Source organism: Oncorhynchus mykiss, chromosome 26, assembly GCF_057628025.1.
Source record: "Oncorhynchus mykiss isolate SJ-2025 chromosome 26, ASM5762802v1, whole genome shotgun sequence".
NCBI classification, from domain to species: Eukaryota; Metazoa; Chordata; class Actinopteri; order Salmoniformes; family Salmonidae; genus Oncorhynchus; species Oncorhynchus mykiss.
The window spans coordinates 8,208,887-8,229,810 of NC_143047.1; the positions used below are offsets into that span (position 1 = coordinate 8,208,887).

A 20,924-nucleotide genomic window follows, 5' to 3' on the forward strand; every position below is an offset into this window, starting at 1 on the left:
ATTTTTTTTTCCCGAAATTGACACTGATAGTATAGTGAGTTACATATATTTATATACTGGGTGGTTCGAGCCCTGAATGCTGATTGGCTGACAGCCGTGGTATATTTAAGCAATAACGCACGATGGGGTGTGGTTTATGGACAAAATACCACGACTAAGGGCTGTTCTTAGGCACGACGCATCGCGGAGTAAATTGTAACGTATCCCTTGATGGTTTTTGTTGGTTCAGCATTGTTGTAACACAGGACATATAATATATATATATTTAACCACAAGGGTGTACTAATGAGCTATGATTTTAAAATCATAATAGAGGACTACTGAAATAATATTATTTCAGTGTAGATAAGCGAAAGCCTGCATAAAAGAAAACATGCCAGCCAGACAAGCCAGTGTATGAATCAAATGTATTTGCTTATGAATGGAGTGGAAATTAGCAGACTTTGTGATCTGTAAGGTAAGTAACATTAATGAGTGGGGGAGCATAGAAATTGCTGTTTATTCATAAAAAGCAGATTGTGGTAAATAACGTTAATCGCAATGGGTAGCCTATGCAAATGAATTGGAAAACAAAAGCTTATTAATAGGAATACATTTAGCCTAATTGGAAACAAATATGACATGGGGGGGAAAGACAGGATTCTAGTCAGGCTTTTGTTTGTCAAATCCAGCTGAAATATAGGTCTTCATGTGTATCAAATCTGTGGGTGATTGTGGGCTAAATCAATGACAAACAACTGAAATGTTCAGGCTTCATCATGATCTGTGATCAAAACAGCCGTTTTCGGTTCGGTTTAGGTTAAGGTCATGCAAAAGAACGCAACTGCACTGAAATGAATAACCTGATTCAATTGGATTCTCCTGAATATTAAATGTTTTTATCGGTTAAACTGTTTAGTCTATGCATAGACCCATAACGATTCTAACTTTTTGGTATTTTGCTGTAGGCATAGCCTTCCACTAATATTTTAAATTGCTGAGCATTTACTAAACAAACCACATTTTCCTGTGATGTTCAGGCTGAGCAAGACCTTCGATAGACTGTGTAAATAATCGTAGATCGCTTTATATAATCTGGACCGTTGTTTTCCTAAGGCTAAGCAAATAAGGGGTCGCATATGCTTTCTGCCCGTCTCTATAAATCAAATCAAATCAATTTATATAGCCCTTCGTACATCAGCTGATATCTCAAAGTGCTGTACAGAAACCCAGCCTAAAAGCCCCCCCTTGGGTTGTGCCATGGTGGAGATCTATGTGGGCTATACTCGGCCTTGTCTCAGGATGGTAAGTTGGTGGTTGAAGATATCCCTCTAGTGGTGTGGGGGTTGTGCTTTGGCAAAGTGGGTGGGGTTATATCCTTCCTGTTTGGCCCTGTCTGGGGGTGTCATCGGATGGGGCCACAGTGTCTCCTGACCCCTCCTGTCTCAGCCTCCAGTATTTATGCTGCAGTAGTTTATGTGTCGGGGGGCTAGGGTCAGTTTGTTATATCTGGAGTACTTCTCCTGTCCTATCCGGTGTCCTGTGTGAATTTAAGTATGCTCTCTCTAATTCTCTCTTTCTCTCTCTCTGAGGACCTGAGCCCTAGGACCATGCCTCAGGACTACCTGACATGATGACTCCTTGCTGTCCCCAGTCCACCTGGCTGTGCTGCTGCTCCAGTTAACTGTTATGCCTGTGATTATTATTATTTGTCCATGCTGGTCATTTATGAACATTTCAACATTTTGGCCATGTTCTGTTATAATCTCCACCCGGCACAGCCAGAAGACAGAAGAGGACTGGCCACCCCACATAGCCTGGTTCCTCTCTAGGTTTCGGCCTTTCTAGGGAGTTTTTCCTAGCCACCGTGCTTCTACACCTGCATTTCTTGCTGTTCGAGGTTTTAGGCTGGGTTTCTGTACAGCACTTTGAGATATCAGCTGATGTACGAAGGGCTATATAAATACATTTTATTTTATTTGGTTTAAAACCCCAAGGTATAACAAGGGTTAGGCCTTTATCCTCACATACCCCTTCAATTCGAACCCTGCTTTTAACCGTAAGACATCTCCACAGAAAAGTATAGCCTAAGGATTGCATGGTGACAGTGATTGTGTTTGTTAATCCGGTAAACTGGGAAGTGGGGAAAAAACGAGGTCAAATCATGACACTGATTTTCAGGTCAAAGAGATGCCAGTTTCTGAAATGGAATTCCGAGTTGGATGACCGTTCCCAGTCCGAGCTCGTTTTATTTCAAGTTCCCAGTTGTCTTGAACACACTGAAGTCAGAGATGGACGAGTTCTGAGTTTTTTTGAGACCAAGCTACCTCTTATTTCTGAATAGGGCTACCTCCAACAAAGAAGCCCTTGTGTCCATACTGACTTGAGAAATAGGCATATCTACACAGTAATGGTGGCTGGCTGCGATATCAACTACCAACATTTTTTTGTATCGAGGCGGTATGCCTATTTTAGAAATCATGCACATTTATAAGGCATTCATGGTGAGATCTTTAATAATAAACTAAACAGACACTTAAACTAACGTGACGCGTAACACACGTAGACATTACTGCATTCATGGTAAGATGTGTCCGTTTGCTTTGAACTGTGACGTGTTACACGACGTGAACACCACATCTACATGACGTGTCACAACATTAAAACACTGCGTACATAACATATAGACGTGTCACGTGACGGGAACACGTTGGCAGTTTGCCGCCTTAGAAAAAAATCGTGTCTTCATTGACAGTCCATGTTAATTCATGGTGGTATTTTATGGCACTAGGAAGACATTAGGTGACTTCGTGAGAGGTGGCAGTAGCTTCACAATACTTAATTTCAGCCCTTATCACCCGCCATTGTCAAGCCTTGCGTGCCAGGCCTCTCTAGGTTGTCCAATGGTAATCATAATGGAGGCTATTCTCATGCCACGTAGGGTCGTCAGACACCCAGCAGGTGAACTGGCCTACCTTAGGCCTAAATTGAAAAGGTTTCCTGCTTTTACAAATTGCAGTAAATAAAGATACTAGCAGGTGTCCCCATCTAAAGAATTTAGCTACACTTGCAGTTGAGGCATGACAAGCTCTCAACAGGGATCTGTCAGCTGTGTACCCTACCATGAAATGTACTTTGATGCAAGCAAAAATAAATTTACCTTTTCTAGTTGACTCTCATATTTCAACACATTATGCCTTAATATTTCCTTTCGAAAAAAGGGCAAATAGACCATTTTAATATGAATTTTTTAAACATTTTAATTGTACATAAACAAACCAACCAAATAGGGATCACAATTTTGGCTCACAAAACGACTGCTTATTGAGTGTGCACTTAGCTTCACGCCTGTGGAGACAAGTGTTATCCTTAAATCAAAAACATTTCAAAGACAATATCGAACTGAAATTATTAAAAAAGCAACTGTTTTGGCCATCTAATAAATTCAGCAATGTCTATGTCTCACAGCAAAATCACAACATTGTAAAACAAAACAAAAATATATAGAAAGAAAAGTTAATTGAATTCAACGAAAGGCGACTTCACAGAATTGCATGCTTATCAATTCATATTACAGCTGTACAGACTAAGGTTTGGTCATGTGGCAACTAAGCTCTACATGTTTGAACTTTTGAATTTCAATATCACATTGTGAAATATAACTTTGTTCTAGTAGAAAAGGAAACTGTACAAACCAAAAGTTAAATAGAAAATCAGTCACTTTGTACCAATAATAATGCAAAAAATATCCAACAGGTTTATTTTCTAGGATCACATTTAAACTCAGACCTAGCAGCTGACAAATCTGGAAATACAATCTGTCACATAATATTAAAATTAAATGAGCCCAGTCAATCCAATGAGTCTGTATTTTCTCTGCAGGTCAATTCATTTAAGGAGATTCCATCCAACACATTTTTTGTTGAACAACGGGAGATCAATAACCCAGAGAAGTGTTTTTTAATGGTGAAAATAAAGGGTAGTTCTTGAGTACAGAACATGTGACAGTTCTATAACGTGGTTAGAGGTTCCATTTCTAAAATCCAATCCTGGTTTGAGAAGAGGGCCCTGATGTTAAACAGGGATGGAGCCATGTTAACTACTGCAAAGACAATGGTTTGTATACATGTGGACCACTGAAATGATGACAGTAGTAGGGATTCATAAGTAAATCCCAAGTAAAGCAAATTGATGACGTTAATGCACAAAGACACACATTTAACATGCCTAAAGCTATCCGGCAAACTCAGGTCAGATAAAAACATCACTTCACATGCTACACACTGTGCCAATGCAATACAACTATATTAACGACAATGTATGCTAATAAAAACTGTGCTCTCTGGGAGTAAAATACAAAGTTTATCAGGAACTGCATGAAAAGGTAGTGTTTAGCCTTTATTATGAGACACAAAAACACTCCCAACCCAACAGAATTAATCCCAAAGTTGAAACAAATAAGCCTTTATGGGCACATGCTTTATAACCTGGTTATCTAGTTTAGGGAATACTTGGTACTACAGAAAAATCCAAATAATTCCAACACCTAACTTCACCTCAAGTCCTAACATAAAATAAGGGTCTTTAAAATCAGTCTAAACACACACACGAAAACCTACGAGGTACAACCCACCACATCAACGTTGAAAAAGAAACCAACCCATACTTTTGTTGCCCAGATCTTAACTTCAAAGGGCAAGGTGTAAGAGATAAATGTGACCACCAGCATCATTTGGCACTAGTTTATTCCTAACTGTTTTTATTCTATTAAAAAAAAAGTCAATCACATTTTGCTGAGGATTTCAGTGAAGTTACAAAAAAAAGTGCATGCTAAATACATATAACTGAAAAGAAACTCAATTCTGCTCATTTTGTATATTTTATTATTCAGACTAAGGATGATTTCCACACAAAAGGAAATGAAAACATGATGTGCCTGTGATGACTTCACACACTGAAAGACAAAAACGGTGATTCAAGTGTATATCGTTGTCACTCATTAGACACTCCCCCAAAAATGACCCTCATACCAACTAACCTAACACAAAATTACAAAGTCATCCCCAGAATATGACCAAAGACATCCTAAAAAAGCTTAGAACTTACAAGATAAATAACACCCACACGCAAAAGTAGTTTCTAGAAATTGATTGGTTGCTTTCAGACAAAACAAAAATGTAGTGTGGGGGGCGCTAGGAAGACCGCTCAAAACATAAAGGGAAAAATAAACGAGTTTACTATGAAGGCAAAAATAAACAAAACAAAAAAAAAAAAAAATCAACCGATCTGGAAAAATCTAGTGGTTATGTCAGTAAGTTCTCGAAAAAATAGATTCTCTTTTTTGCTTGTAACAACTAATGTAGCTTTATACATTTATTTTCTTGGCAGTCTTTCTAGCGCACCCTAGTGGCAGCACAAAGGACAAAAGAGAAACAGAACAAACAAAAACATTTTCCAATAAACGCCAAAAGCTAACAAAAGGTCAAAAAGGTGAACATTTCAAGCGTCAGAAGTGGAGGACAACGAACTGGACGATGAACTTTTGACGTCACATCAACATGCTAGGCAAACGATGAACAAACGGGCACGAAGATATCTAGAATAAAACAAAACAGGGAGACAAACTTAGGTTAAAGCAACAACGGAAAAAGGAGAGGGAAGAAAAAAGAAAATCATAAATGATTATCTTTGCATGGGGAGGGGAAGGGGTCACTACCAGATACAAAATCTAAACACAGAACATTTAATGTGAGACAGAAGAGGCGAAAAGGACAGAGGGGGAACACAAGCAACATGCGAACAGAGAATTGAGGTGAGAACTTACAGGACACAACGAGACACCACACTGACTGCCTACTACTGTACAGTCAACATTTGTGACTTAGTATTACGTTTGAGGACTTTTAATACAGTAGTCAAAAATATAAAGAAAATATATAAACGATCAGTAATATTCCAATTTCAGGAAATAATCCTCCCAAGGGGTTTAGCACCATCTGTCCCAATGTGCTTTAAAAAAATGTCCTTATTGATTGTAAAAATAGCCATTTTTCGCTTGTAATGATAGTCACCTGGGTTATGAGCCAGCAATATTAGATTAATTGTGCTTTGCTATAATGATCAATGAGAGCTGATTGTCAACTAATCTGTCAACATTTCTTTTGATTGTGTGCTTAATCTGTTCATAATTCCATCATATGCAATGCAATACAACTAAGTTACATCCACAGCAAAGGAGCTTTTCTCGAGGTGCACAATACAAAACTGAGTGAAGTACAGTATCTGCACTTTAAGTGGCAAGGAGGTAACTTTCTTTTTAAATAAAAAGGCAGTTTGTCAATACAATACAGAAAGGTTAAGACAGCGCAAACAAACTGAAGACAATTTATAAAACAAATGCGTCAAAAGGTTTACGCTATAAAACTTTAAGACTACATTAGTCTGTTTCACGTTATAAACAAAACAGCTTTTCTGTGAGTGTTTGGCATCTTCTCATGTTCTCTCTACCATAATCTGCTGCTGTTCTTAAGAATTCCACTTCTGTACGCTTACGCAAAATGATGCCTTTCATACAAAGCAAAAGTATGAGATGTACAGCAAAGTTTACAGTGATGGTTAAGTTCATGTACAACAACTATGTGCCCCCATCAGTTGAGATTCAGTCTTTGGACTTACTTTAAATGGCAGCAAATACCCTGGACTTAACCTTGCAGTAACCCTGCTTAAGCCTATTTTCTCAGTTGGTATTGTTATGCACATGGAAATTATAGTTAAATAGGCACATTTCTAGGTTGAACTCAAGTAAAATATTGATTTTCCCTATAATTTACTCCATTCTTAAAATGCAAGGGGACTACAGTTTCGAAATCTTTAGCAGCTGGCAAATCCTACTCACTGACCATACACAATTGTCACTTGTTGCACATTAACAATAAACACTTGAATAGGGCTACACAGGTCAGTAGTTTAACCCTCCCATATTTAAATGTAGTAACCAACGTCACATTAGGATTCTACAAAAAAAACTGTTGAAGATTCTTGAAACAATCATTTCAATTCAGAGAAATAATGTAGGCAATAAATAGTTTGACACTTGGGAGAAGTATAAAACCTTTATAAAAATAGAAAAGGGCATAATAGTTTTGTAATATACATCATCTGGACAATTGCTTCTTTCCATTTCTATAAAAACACTACGTTAATGGAAGTCTAAGGGATTACTGTGTTTGTTGTAGTGATTAACATTTATTGAACGTCGCCAATCATGAAATGCTAGAGTTTTTAGTTAATAATAAATACACACACTGGAATAAAAATCTGCAGGGATGTCAGTATTTTGAGGGAGTAGTCTCATCTAACCAGCTCTGAGAGGTAGAGCAGACTACTTGAACTGCGGATGATGAATAATTACAAAACATTTTGGTTAACGAGAGAAAAAAATAAAATACAAATCAATTATAATATCTAATTAGAGCATTATTTTTGCATCGGTAATTAGTAGAGCCGATTGGATAATTTAGGATGAATCTGACAAATGTTAACTTTGAAAAGTTCCAATGTTGCTCTTTTCCAGGACACTCGATTGCTGCAAGCCCACATGGCCAAGTGATTTTCCATTTAGTGTTAGAAGGAGGACTGATGTTCTACTTGAACTGACAGCTAAAAACAGAAAGGAAATAGATTGAATGTGAATATTCTAAATGGGGCGGAAGGCTCGTTTGAAGTTAAAGATCATGTTATTGCCGCTACTGAAGTCACCGTTCCTCACTTAAAAGACGACATGTGAAGGGCAGCATTAGACAGAAGGCCAAATTTACACATCTGACAGGTGGGGAATAAAATGACTCTAGCCAGATGACACCTTAACGGCTGTGTTCATTAAAACTTAAAGTAGGACCCAATTATTCCTCCCTTCACACACATTCAGCACAGTATTTGTTAACGACGCAGGATCCCATACGCTCTCTGATATTCAATTGAAAAAAGGGTGAAATAATTCAGATAAACTACACTACATCCCTGAAGCAAGGGTGTGGCGTTGTGACATTGTCCTGAGACCAATCAAGAGGTTGGCAAGTTAAATATCTCACAAAACCATTCAAGGCAATACTGCTGACGTCTTACAAATCAATTAATTCAGAGTTGTAAAAAACTATATTTTGCTCCAAAATATGTTGAGAACAGAAATTCAAGCTTCTTCTTGTTTAATAAATAAATAAATAAATAAATAAATAAACAAACAAAAAATGAGTAAAAGCCTACTGTATGCAATGTATTCCTGGTACAGCATCACAAATAGACTTCTCAGGCAACTTATAAATACAACTTTTTTTTTTTTTAAATGGCTCATCTGCTGGCGTGAACTCAGATCTTGCGTACATAATTGATAATTGCAGTTGGCAAACAGCTATTGTTCTCTTGCCATTATCCGGTGCATGGTCTGTCCACCCTCATTTCAAAAAGGCAGTTCTCTGGAAGGCTCTGCATGACGCATCAGAGCGTTTAAGAACGCAACCATGGGGATGGTTTGGATATGATGGGATTAAATTTGGAGTGGGGTCAGGTGGCATGATTAGGTGGTGGTGGGAGCAGGGGTGAAAATCAAGGGGATATTTTGGCAACTGGCTGTCATTGTGCAACATCATTATGACTCAACTTTTACACAGCAAACTAAATGACACCTTAACTTAAAATGAACAAATACAATTACGTTTAAAAAAGAAAAATTCAAAAAACAAAAACAGAACGCAAGTATCCAGTTTCAGTTGAGCAACATCCTTTTGCATGTTGCTTTTGTTTTCTGCTTGCGTTTGTTACTACAGAGAATAAAAAGGAGTGACCCCTGCAAAGTGGTAATCTTGTAATGCGCAAAGGGAGAGGGAAGAATGAGGCGAGGGTAGGGGTTTGCAGCAGGGTTTTAGTTTCTTATTCACACTCCACTTACCAGAAGGAAAAAAAATCCTAACCAAGTCCAATTGAGAGAAAGCATTCAATATGGCTTGCTGTCATTTTTGGATCTCTTCAGCTGCACCTTTAGTCGCTTCATGCCAATTTGGAAACCGTTCATCGACTGAATGGCGGCCTGGGATGAGACTGGATTGTCGTAACTCACAAAGCCTGTAAGAGAATCCAGATAAAAGATTTTTAAAAATCAATCCTTGCCTTCATAATAAGAACACACTATATAGACCGTGATGTGCTGTTTTCCCCATCCACCAGCATACCAAAACACTTGCTGAGGTTGGTCTGCTTGTCAATGAACACCTTAGCGGAAATAACGTTGCCAAAGGGCATGAACATCTGGAGCAGATCCTGGTCTCCAAACTCCTGGGGGAGGTGGTAGATGAACAAGTTGGCTCCCTCAGGGCCTTAAGAGAGCAGAGCAGGAAATATTTGATTACAATGTCTGACACAACAAGATGATAATAAATACAACTAAGCCAGAGGCAACCATTTTGTTTTTGACAGACTAACAGCATTTCAAAATATTATCTGAGGAGCCTTCTGATACAGATTTATGCTCATTTTAAAATGACATTTTCTACAACAAGTACTGTCAGTGGCGGTTCTAGCTTGTATGGTTCCCTGGGCGAACCCCCCCCCCGCTTGTGTTGATTTTGCACTCAAGCGACAATACATTACCCATCCCACAACACAGTCAACCAAGAGTCAAGACTAAACCCATTCACCTTGGAGGTGTGCAGACTGGTTTTATATTATTCTTAACCATTTCACACAAACCAGAAAAAAAATTAACTATATATTCACAGTATTATGAATGAATTGTGGTTTATTTGGTTGCATTTCGTAGTGTGACTGATTTTACTAATTGCATTACTACTGTACAAAGTTAGAGTGCTATTTGATAGATTTCCCCCACCCCCCTACCTCAGGGTTCCAGTGGGGAGCCCTGAGGTCAACCTACGCCCCATCTCATACTTCTGAGTGAGAGACCTTCCCAGGCAGCCTGTCTAGGTCAGACTAGAATCAGGGCGCCCACTCCGACAAGGTTAATTGACCCACAGCCCCACACGGGGAGTGAGTGATAGAAAACCGATCGCGCAAATGTCACCATTCTGATTTTTTTTTTGTGCGGGCGCCCCGTGCCGACCACGGCAAGATGCCTCCCTGGGCGGCTGCCCATGTCGCCTATACCTAAATCCGCCACTGAGTACTGTGAAAACATTTCAGAGTGTTGCAATTAAATCTTACCCGTGCTCCGACTGTCGCTTGCTGTTGCAGCATATTTAAAACAAGACAGAACCCTCAGCAGGTGACAATACATATTTTCACCAATCCCACACTAAGGTCACAACAAAAATGATGTAATCTATAACTAAGCTCTTAATATCCCTTGCACTAGTACTACAATCAAACGTAAATCACAGCGTAGCACGTGATCCCTGTAGAGCAGTCATTTCAGTTAACACAAATCTCTCCATCCCCACACCCCCAGTCAAACCCTTTTATGCCCCATCTCTATCCCCCTACTTGCCTTCCTTCTGGCTTCCTGCAGCACTGACACTCTGTTGGGAGAGCAGGCTCTGGTTGTAGAGGCTGGGGAGGGCAGCAGCAGCGTACTGCTGGATCCCAGAGTAGGCCTGTGTAAGGGCCTCCATGGTGCTACTGGTTCCGTTCGACAGGCCCCCGCTGCCTAGACCGCCGTTCAGGGCTGCCATCCCTAGACACAGGAGCTCTGTTACAAGATTAGGGCTAGAATACTTTGTATATGTATCATGCACTCTTCAAATTTAAGGTAATAGATTTGTGGTAAATTAACGAATACAAATATGTTTTGAGTCTGCTAACCTGCAAGTGAGCCCATGTTGAGGCCGGCTCCAGCCCCTGCGGCCAAAGACTGCAGCGCCCCTAAGGAGGCCATGGGGTTCATTGAGTTGTTGTTACAGGAGGTGGGTGACGATCCTGCTGTAGAGATGAGTCAACCCCAAAACATTTAAATCACATGGATGAAAACGCCACCATTTGACTCCGCTAGTAGGACTTCAAAGTCTTAATTCACAGACCAGGGAACAGAAAGCAGAGACTAGGGATGGGAAGGCAACAGGAGGAAAGGTTAATGAAACACAACCAACAGTGTTCACAGAGGCGAGTCAGTGGAATAAGGTTAAAGATACATACAGGTGAGGGAGGGTGAGAGATAAAAAGCAGGACCAACCCTTGTAGGCGTCCCATGATGAGTGTGCCTGCTGTCCAGTACTCGTACCTGAGCTGGTGAGCACGCTGAGAGGACTGCTAGAGGTGGTGAGAGCGCTGCTGCCCGTGGGCGTGGCCTGTGTGGCGCTGGCTGCTGCTGCCAGGGCAGCCAGGTTCTGCATGGCATTCAGCCCTGAGACACACGCATAATCTGCACTTAATACGGGCCATGGAACCTAGATCTCGCTTAGGTCAATATATAGGTTACACTGAGTCATGCAATCACTGTTTTTGCTTTACAACATGTGATGCTTTACAACAATCTGAAATGTGTGAGATGGGAGGCAAAAGTAGAAACAGCCCATTCAATAAACACAACTAGGGCACTGGCCAAAACACACAAAAAGCAGATACCCCACATATCACTGCATTGTAAGTCAAGAAGATGGATTATGAGCTGACTTTGGTAACGAGGTAAACAGTTTGAATCAATTCGGATGAAGTTTTAATATGAATTTAAAGCAGGCTTTGTAAAATCTTGAACAATTGTAGCTTGCCCCATGACATACCCCGTGGTTATCATATTGGAATGAAAACATTAATTACTCAGTTCTTGCTATGATGAATTTGATAAGTAGCCACTCGCTGCAGCAGACACACTGCTAGAAACCAGATGAAAAAAAACACCAGTTTGTGTGTTAGTGTTAACGTCTGGAGATTCCTAGTGGCAGCGCGTTTCAGCTCAAAATTCAATTCATAAATGAGGAGCAGGTTTTGAACACGGTCCCTCACCACTGCTTGACAAACACAGCACACTTGGGAGTTCAGGCATGCAGAGAATGACGCACGCAGCAGAATCAATAACGCACATCTTCACCAGGCACACTACAGGTGGCAGTTGGATGGGGGAGGAAAACACATTTAGCGTGCAGGTGTAAGAATGGAAAGGGGGGGAAGAGAGGTGGGAAATGTCTGTTTTTACCTGACATACCAGACATGGGATGAAGGTTGTTGAGGGCATTCCCAGAGGTGGCAGACTGCTGGAGGAGCTGTAAATAAAGCTAGACATTACACCAAAACAGAGAACACAAACGGGTCAGGACTGCATCCGGAACTGTGCTTTCAGGAATGAAATAGCAGAGAGAGAAAAAAGGTAAAGTGGGTTGAGTAGGACAGAGGAAGGGTAAAAGGACAGGAAAGAATGGAGGTGTAAATGTTGGTGATAGAGGGGCAGAGTCACAGAGAAAATCCAGAAAAAAACATGCCGCTGGGAAACACAGTGGGATGAAATGAGAGTTAAGAGGATTTAAATGGAAGGTAAGACAGCGAAGAAAAGGAAGAGGTTGGAAGATTTTCACAGCACACCCATGGAGCAGCACTAACATCGTAGAAAGCTCTGCCGTTTATATTGGACTGGCCACATAATTGGAGGGTCAGGAGATCCACTCCCCATTTAGAATTAAAGAAGCCAATTGAAAACTTATCAGGTCTTTAGGTGAGTTGAAAATATAAATCTCTGACAGCAAACCAAATAGAAGCAAGGAGGGTCGGAGCTGGCTGGATGCAGAAAATGCGCAACTCATACAGAAGAAACAGATCATGTGTCTACTCCCTAAGGTCAGGGAGACTACTTACGAGGCAAAACTCAAACAGCAGGATAGGATATATAACAACAGGATATATAATAAACAATAGCAGCATGTGAGTCAAGAGTTAATGCAAAAGCGGGTCAACGCTTTTTGGCCTGGGTAGGCTCTTATTGTCAATAAGAATTTGTTCTTAACTGACTTGCCTAGTTAAACAAAGGTTACACACACACCAAAAAGTCATTTGGTTGGCATGTACGCATGTCCCCAATACCAATAAAACACAATCAAAACCTATTTCTTTCACTTACTTGCTGTGCTGTTTCGTTGTTCATTTCTTCAGTCGTTTCATTCTCAACCAATAATTTAATGCATTCATTTTTTAGGTAGTTACACATTGATTACACTATCACTCGTATTTCATGTCACAACGATTCATCGATACATATGCTATGATGCTGGTAAAGTTGTCACGCCCACCTACAGTGCTAGTCAATAAAAAAAGCCCCCTTTACCCCCTTTTTCTCCCCAATTTCGTGGTATCCAATTGTTGTAGTAGTATCTTGTCTCATTGCTACAACTCCCGTACGGGCTCGGGAGAGACGAAGGTTGAAAGTCATGCATCCTCAATACACAACCCAACCAAGCCGCACTGCTTCTTAACACAGCGCACATCCAACCCGGAAGCCAGCCGCACCAATGCGCCGGAGGAAACACCGTGCACCTGGCCACCTTGGTTAGCGTACACTGCGCCCAGCCCGCCACAGGAGTCGCTGGTGCGCGATGAGACAAGGACACCCCTACCGACCAAGCCCTCCCTAACCTGGGCGACGCTAGGCCAAATTGTGCGTCGCCCCACGGACCTCCCGGTCGCGGCTGGTTACGACAGAGCCTGGGCGCGAACCCAGGGACTCTGATGGCACAGCTGGCGCTGCAGTACAGCGCCCTTAACCACTGCGCCACCCGGGAGGCCCTTAAAAGCTTATTTTAATAATATTTTTTGACACGCAAAGACCCAAACGCTGTTCCATAGTATGTCGTGAAGCTAATAGCAGTGACGCTATTACTGTGTAACTCCAGTAGGGCAACAGGTGTTTCGACCAGTCAGCGAAATCCAACATCACCCACGACAGAGAACGGTTGATTGTCAAGGGCAATGAATTCCATTATCTTGGCGTTAATGGATTTCACCTTTGAGTGGTCTCCTGAAATGTTCTTACTCTTTCAAATGACAGCTGGACTTGTTGACTGCTTGATCCACACAGCAGACATTGTGGGCTAGGTTAGGAACGCTGTGTTGCACGTGTAGCGCAACATTTTACGTGGCGTCATTATACCTACGTTATATAGGTATGCACGTCAGCTTTGACATCGGTTTTGCACATCAGCGTTAAACTAGACATTGGGCCGATACCGATGTTGGCATTTTTAGCTCATATCGGCCGATTCCGATATGTTCACCAATATATCGTGCATCCCTACTTTTAAATAAATTAAAACCAAATCGAAACTGTGGAAATTATAATGGACCTACATTCAATTTTGACGCCATTTAAATATTTAAATCCCTTCGGACCTGTATTTAGACCGAATGCGGTCCCCAGGGCAAAATTAGTTTGACACCCCTGATCTAGAGACTGTCTAAATCAGTCTGCCAAACAGCAGTGCATTTTAATGTGCCCCAGTAACCCTCATCTTTCTAGAACAAACCTGAGATTGTAACCAATTGCAACACAAACCTTAATTTGCTTGCAAACACAAACAAGCAAAGCTTTTTCCTGAATACCTACCTCCGAAAATATGAACCTAAAAATGTCTAAACTGGAACATTAACAAGGGCTTGAAGCCAAGCCACGGGCCAATCCAAAGCTCTGCTGGGGATGGCGCCAGAGGAGGTGGTCACTTACTGCCAGATACTGTGGTCCAAGAGAGTTGAGCCCGGTCAGATTCCCCCACATTGAGGCAGTGTTGAGCTGCTGCATCTGCTGCTGAAGCTGCTGGGTGATGCGCTTTTGCTCCTTGTCCTTCTGCGTGTCGGCAAACTTCACTACGATGGGAGACGAGCAGCCCTAAGAAAGTCAGGAAAGACAGCAAATAGTGTCATTTCATATAGATATTCCTCTAGCACGATAACAGCCATTTCAAAATGGCATTACTTGAGTAATGGGCCAGCCAATCATATAAGGCAGAGGAAAAAAAGCAGGTTATCATGTTATACTGAACAAAAATATAAACTCAACATGCAACAATTTCAAAGATTTGACAGAGTTACAGCTCATATCAGGAAATCAGACAATTGAAATAAATAAATAAATTAGGCCCTAATCTATGGATTTCACATGACTTGGAATACAGACATGCATGCATCTGTTGGTCACAGATACCTTAAAAAAAAAAGTAGGGGCGTCGATCAGAAATCCAATCAGTATCTGGCGTGACCACCATTTGCATCCTGCAGCGCGACACATCTCCTTTGCATATACTTGATCGGGCTGTTGATTGTGGCCTGTGGAATGTTGTCCCACTCCTCTTCAATGGCTGTGCGAAGTTGCTGGATATTGGTGGGAAGACGCTGTCGTACACATCGATCCAGATCATCCCAAACATACTCACTAAACATGTCCCACACATTGAGCATGCAGGCCATAGAAGAACTGTGACATTTTCAGCTTCCAGGAACTGTGTCCAGATCCTTGTGACACGGGGCCGTGCATTATTATTCTGAAACATGAGGCGATGGCAGCGGATGAATGGCACGACAATGGGCCTCAGGATCTCGTCACGGTATCTCTGTGCATTCAAATTGCCATCGATAAAATGCAATTGTGTTTATGGTCCATAACTAATGCCTGCACATACCATCACCCCACCTCCACCATGGGGCAATCTGGTCACAACGTTGACATCAGCAAACCGCTTGCCCACACGACGCCGTACACGTGGTCTGTGGTTGTGAGGCCAGTTGGACGTACTGTCAGATTCTCTAAAACAATGTTGGAGGAGGTTTATGGTAGAGAAATTAACATTCAATTATCTGGCAACAGCTCTGTTGGACATTCCTGCAGTCAGCATACCAATTTCACACTCCCTCAAAACTAAAAGACATCTGTGGAATTGTGTTGTGTGACAAAATTGCACATTTTAGTGGCCTTTTATTGTCCCCAGTACAAGGTGCACCTGCGTAATGATCATGATGTTTAATCAGCTTCTTGATATGCCACACCTGTCCGGTGGATGGTTATCTTGGCAAAGGAGAAATGCCAACTTTTGAGAAATAAGCTTTATGTGCATATGGAACGTTCCTGGAATCTTTTAATTCAGCTCATGAAACATGTGACCAACATGTTCCATTTATATTTTTGTTCAAGGTAGATTCGGTTTCTGAAGAATGGGAGGTGTGCAGGTTCAACGCTTACCTCCATAGTTTGTGATTGGTGCATGGATTTGATTGTTGACTGTGCCATCTGTCTTGCTGTAAAAGTTATAAACGCACAACCTGCAGAAGGGGAACAACTCGTAAATGGTTGACATACATGGTCCTGACTCCTGACAGCATTTAGAAACAGATAATGGAAAGCATACAGAGCAGATTGCAGCATGCTATGGAGTCTGGTAAGTTCTTGTTTTAGTTAAACAGCCCTCCAAAAAACACACTTGGAACAGTGTCTAACAGATATTTGGATCATAAATAACTAGAATTTAAGTCAATATGCTACATCTAGAAGTGATGACCTTGAGATTGGTAAATTTTCTGTGTGAAAGGATTTGCATGGAAGATATGTGGGATTTGTACACAGGGGGACAAATGAGAGTAATGACTTTTCACCCATCTGTATGCAACTATTTTAGAGTGAGTGTGTGGGAGTGTATGAGATTAATGTCAGAGAGAGATTAATGTCAAAACAATGACTAGTCCTCATAGTATAACTGATAGAGTAAATGTGTATGTGTGTTTGGGTGCATCTTGTTGAAGGTGTGTGTGTGACGGTGAGGATGAAAGGTGAACTGAATCTGCCTCACCACGGCTCAGTCCATCCGGCCCACGTAGTATTCTACATTCCTCGATCTGTCCATACGGTGAGAACATAAGTCTGATGTCATTCTCATTACACTTTTTCGATATCATTCCTATGAACAACTTCCTGTCTTCCACCGCTGAAAGAGAATGAAGACAAGGTTGTTTCAACAAACATTGAGTAACTGCATTAGAGACTACATACAACAACATCAGCTTCTAAGAGGTAGGGCTTCAATGTGAAAACAAAATGACCACACCATCCACCAGGCTCCACTGCTTGCAGAGATGTAGCTATACTCACCATTATTCTTCTCACTGTCAGCTGGCTTCATCTGAATGGGGTGATGCATCTGTTGAGGAAAGACATTGAATTTAAAAGGAAGAAGAGCTGATGGATATTGCCTTGATAGGTATAAATTAGAGGTCGACCGATTAAATCGGAATGGCTGATTAATTAGAGCCGATTTCAAGTATTCATAACAAATCGGAAATTGGTATTTTTGGGCGCCGATTTGCCGGTTTTTATTTTTTATACCTTTATTTAACTAGGCAAGTCAGTTAAGAACACATTCATATTTTCAATGACGGCCTCATCACTAGTGAACTACACATGGTTGATGATATTACTAGATATTATCTAGCGTGTCCTGCGATGCACATAATCTGACTGAGCATACAAGTACAGTGCCTTGCGAAAGTATTCGGCCCCCTTGAACTTTGCGACCTTTTTCCAAATTTCAGGCTTCAAACATAAAGATATAAAACTGTATTTTTTTGTGAAGAATCAACAACAAGTGGGACACAGTCATGAAGTGGAACGACATTTATTGGATATTTCAAACTTTTTTAACAAATCAAAAACTGACAAATTGGGCGTGCAAAATTATTCAGCCCCTTTACTTTCAGTGCAGCAAACTCTCTCCAGAAGTACAGTGAGGATCTCTGAATGATCCAATGTTGACCTAAATGACTAATGATGATAAATACAATCCACCTGTGTTTGATCAAGTCTCCGTATAAATGCACCTGCACTGTGATAGTCTCAGAGGTCCGTTAAAAGCGCAGAGCATCATGAAGAACAAGGAACACACCAGGAAGGTCCGAGATACTGTTGTGAAGAAGTTTAAAGCCGGATTTGGATACAAAAAGATTTCCCAAGCTTTAAACATCCCAAGGAGCACTGAAATGTAGCAAGGTCGCAAAGTTCAAGGGGGCCGAATACTTTCGCAAGGCACTGTATCTAAGTATCTGACTGAGCGGTGGTAGGCAGAAGCAGGCACGTAAACATTCATTCAAACAGCACTTTCATGCATTTTGCCAGTAGCTCTTCGTTGTGCGTCAAGCATTGCGCTGTTTATGACTTCAAGCCTATCAACTCCCGAGATGAGGCTGGTGTAACCGAAGTGAAATGGCTAGCTAGTTAGAGCGCGCTAATAGCGTTTCAAACATCACTCGCTCTGAGCCTTCTAGTAGTTGTTCCCCTTGCTCTGCATGGGTAACGCTGGTTCGATGGTGGCTGTTGTCGTTGTGTTGCTGGTTCGAGCCCAGGGAGGAGCGAGGAGAGGGACGGAAGCTATACTGTTACACTGGCAATACTAAAGTGCCTATAAGAACATCCAATAGTCAAAGGTTATGAAATACAAATGGTAGAGAGAGAAATAGTCCTAAAATTCCTATAATAACTACAACCTAAAACTTCTTACTGGGGAATATTGAAGACTCATGTTAAAAGGAACCACCAGCTTTCATGTGTTCTCATGTTCCGAGCAAGGAACTGAAACGTTAGCTTTCTTACATAGCACATATTGCACTTTTACTTCTCCAACACTTTGTTTTTACATTATTTAAACCAAATTGAACATGTTTCATTATTTACTTAAGGCTAAATTGATTTTATTGATGTATTATAAGTTAAAATAAGTGTTCATTCAGTATTGTTGCAATTGTCATTATTACAAATAAATACGGTCCTCCAATAATCAGTATCGGCCTTGAAAAATCATAAATCGGTCGACCTCTAGTATAAAAGGATGTGTGGTTGGCATCCCTAGGGCCCTATAAAATCTGTGATGTGGAGAATACAGAAGGAATCAATACATTTAAATGTATTAAACTTCGTAGGGAATAAACTAAATGTATGGAACATTATTTCAATTTGCCCACGTTTATCTTAAGACATGAACAGAATGCATCAGTGATGGGTATTTCCTGCAAAGAGAATTTCCCATGACTGTATGTCTGATGCACGCGTCTACAACTTTGTGTAGCCGTTAACAATGATGCTAAAGAAAATAATTCTGGTAGATGGAAAGGCTTTCCCAAAAACCTTCTCAATTAACAGTTTACTACAAAATAGCCTATGCTTACCTGGCAGAATGAGATTATTGGCATCAATCCATTATTTGTTTAGCAAACTATCACATGTGCTCTACAAAAAACCTCTTGCTAGGTGCCACTGAAATTAAAGGGTAAATATCTAAATCTAAATAAAATGTTTTAAAAAATCAAGCTCAAAAGCAGTCTTTTGATGTGGTTTAACCATTGTTGTGGACTTAAAGCATCACATTTAGTTGTTTTCTATTTAAACAAGTGTGATAAAAAAGAAACTGAAACCTGGAAAAACAAAACGGAGAAAACGGAATTTGGTAAAGTAACAGGAAAAATATACAGATTTTATAGGGTCCTATAGGGTCCTACATATCTAGAGATAAAAGCTGAACAGCAGCACTGACTGTTGTTCTATTACAACCTGGCAAGCTTCCCAATTTGATTTATGGAGGAAGTAAACATTTCTACCAAACCTACTCACCCCTGGGAGAATTTTCATGTTGTGAAGAGCATTTTGTGCTTCCAATGCAGATTTGCGAGTGTAATATGTTATGAAACAACAACCTGTTTGGGGATATAGACAGTTGTTAGACAAAGTAAATGTTACTCTAAAGATCATGTTCTGTACACGTGCTAGTTCACGCACACATCTCTTCACGTTTCTCTCCCTCTTCTGAACCCTTCCTATCAACCGATTTGATTGACATGATGTAGGCAAGACTACATCCGAGTCTCATATTTCTGAACAGCTGATATAAAAACCTGCAATTTGAACCAACATTCCAAAAATATATATTTTGTAGGCCAATTTAAGATGTAGGCTACAACCTTCTCGGTCGGTTGTAACTAAGGATATTGCAGTAGCACAAGTAGGGCGCAGTCTACACATTGCATTGGAGAAAAAACAAATCTGTGTTTTAAACACAAATAACCTACATCTGTTAAAAACTGAAAAAGAAAAACACTATTTTGACTGCCCACTATTTTGACTGGGAGAGTGTAATGGACACCTATGGTGAAGAACTCAAGACAGCACTGTCACCTTTGCTTTGGGGGGGGTTTTGACTCCTGTCACGCAATACATTGATTTCGTAGACGGCGCCGTAAGGCTCAAAAAGCTCCCGCAGCTGTTCCTCTGCCCAGGACCGTGGGATCTGGCCAACGAACATCTTGATAGCATCGATGTCGGGCTGGTCCGGGTGGTCCAGGGTCCCGTTCATCTTCTTCGCCCTGAGAGAGAAAGGTAACAGTTGTTATAATATGGCTACATGATGTTGCTTCTGTTGCCCAAGTTAACATTTATGAGCCGTCTTCCCCAGTGGCATATTAAATATGTCCCTGTTAGAAATAACATATTTGCGAAATTCACAAAATGACATTCAGAGCAAAGGCTGTTTTGCAGAAATGGAAAATCAAGTCTAGACTATTTCAGTAGCACTGCATAACTTGCAGTCAAGTAATGTTGTTATTAAGTGTCAGTTGAAAGAGGTGCCATCTGAGGAAACGTTCTAACATGCATACAAAAACACAGCACCAAATTCATACTGCCAGCAGAGAATTGACATATGCAACTAAGACCAATAGCTCTAAAGAGAATGATCTTGAAAGTGAAGTTTGTTTTGGGAGATCTGATCATTCATAACCAAACAATTATTAATCTCACGCAATATTGAAGGCCGCACAGAAAACAAGAAAATACTAGTCTATTTGAATGAATGAATTTGAATGTGCAAGCACAAAACTAGGTTTTCGATTGACAAACACCTATTGTACCTCCATATCGTCAGAGTAGTCCAATCAAGACTGTCTAACATGCTGACCAGACCGCACGCGAGCATGCAGTATCGTATGCATGTTGA

The 20,924-nt window shown here is 40.8% G+C and overlaps 1 protein-coding gene across 50 annotated transcripts in view; it reads right to left on the minus strand.

Moving 5' to 3' along the window:
- Positions 1 to 3,213: 3,213 nt before the first annotated feature.
- The window catches only part of LOC110506308 (CUGBP Elav-like family member 1), a 40,563-nt gene continuing 22,852 nt past the window's right edge, over positions 3,214 to 20,924 (minus strand). For 2 of the 50 annotated variants that reach the window (XM_090221871.1, XM_036964220.2), the window contains 13 exons: positions 20,108 to 20,295; positions 19,547 to 19,629; positions 17,039 to 17,087; positions 16,740 to 16,874; positions 16,136 to 16,215; positions 14,627 to 14,788; positions 12,116 to 12,194; positions 11,156 to 11,326; positions 10,789 to 10,905; positions 10,475 to 10,660; positions 9,204 to 9,347; positions 8,924 to 9,096; positions 3,214 to 5,575 (listed from right to left, as the gene is read on the minus strand). In XM_090221871.1, the coding sequence (XP_090077997.1) occupies positions 8,969 to 9,096; positions 9,204 to 9,347; positions 10,475 to 10,660; positions 10,789 to 10,905; positions 11,156 to 11,326; positions 12,116 to 12,194; positions 14,627 to 14,788; positions 16,136 to 16,215; positions 16,740 to 16,874; positions 17,039 to 17,087; positions 19,547 to 19,629; positions 20,108 to 20,285 (1,512 nt within the window). In that variant the 5' untranslated portion in view covers positions 20,286 to 20,295 and the 3' untranslated portion in view covers positions 3,214 to 5,575; positions 8,924 to 8,968. Of the gene's footprint in view, positions 5,576 to 7,072; positions 9,097 to 9,203; positions 9,348 to 10,474; positions 10,661 to 10,788; positions 10,906 to 11,155; positions 11,327 to 12,115; positions 12,195 to 14,626; positions 14,789 to 16,135; positions 16,216 to 16,739; positions 16,875 to 17,038; positions 17,088 to 19,546; positions 19,630 to 20,107; positions 20,296 to 20,924 lie in introns of those variants that run through there. The other 48 variants (XM_090221857.1, XM_090221879.1, XM_036964231.2 and 45 more) reach the window with 29 other exon arrangements.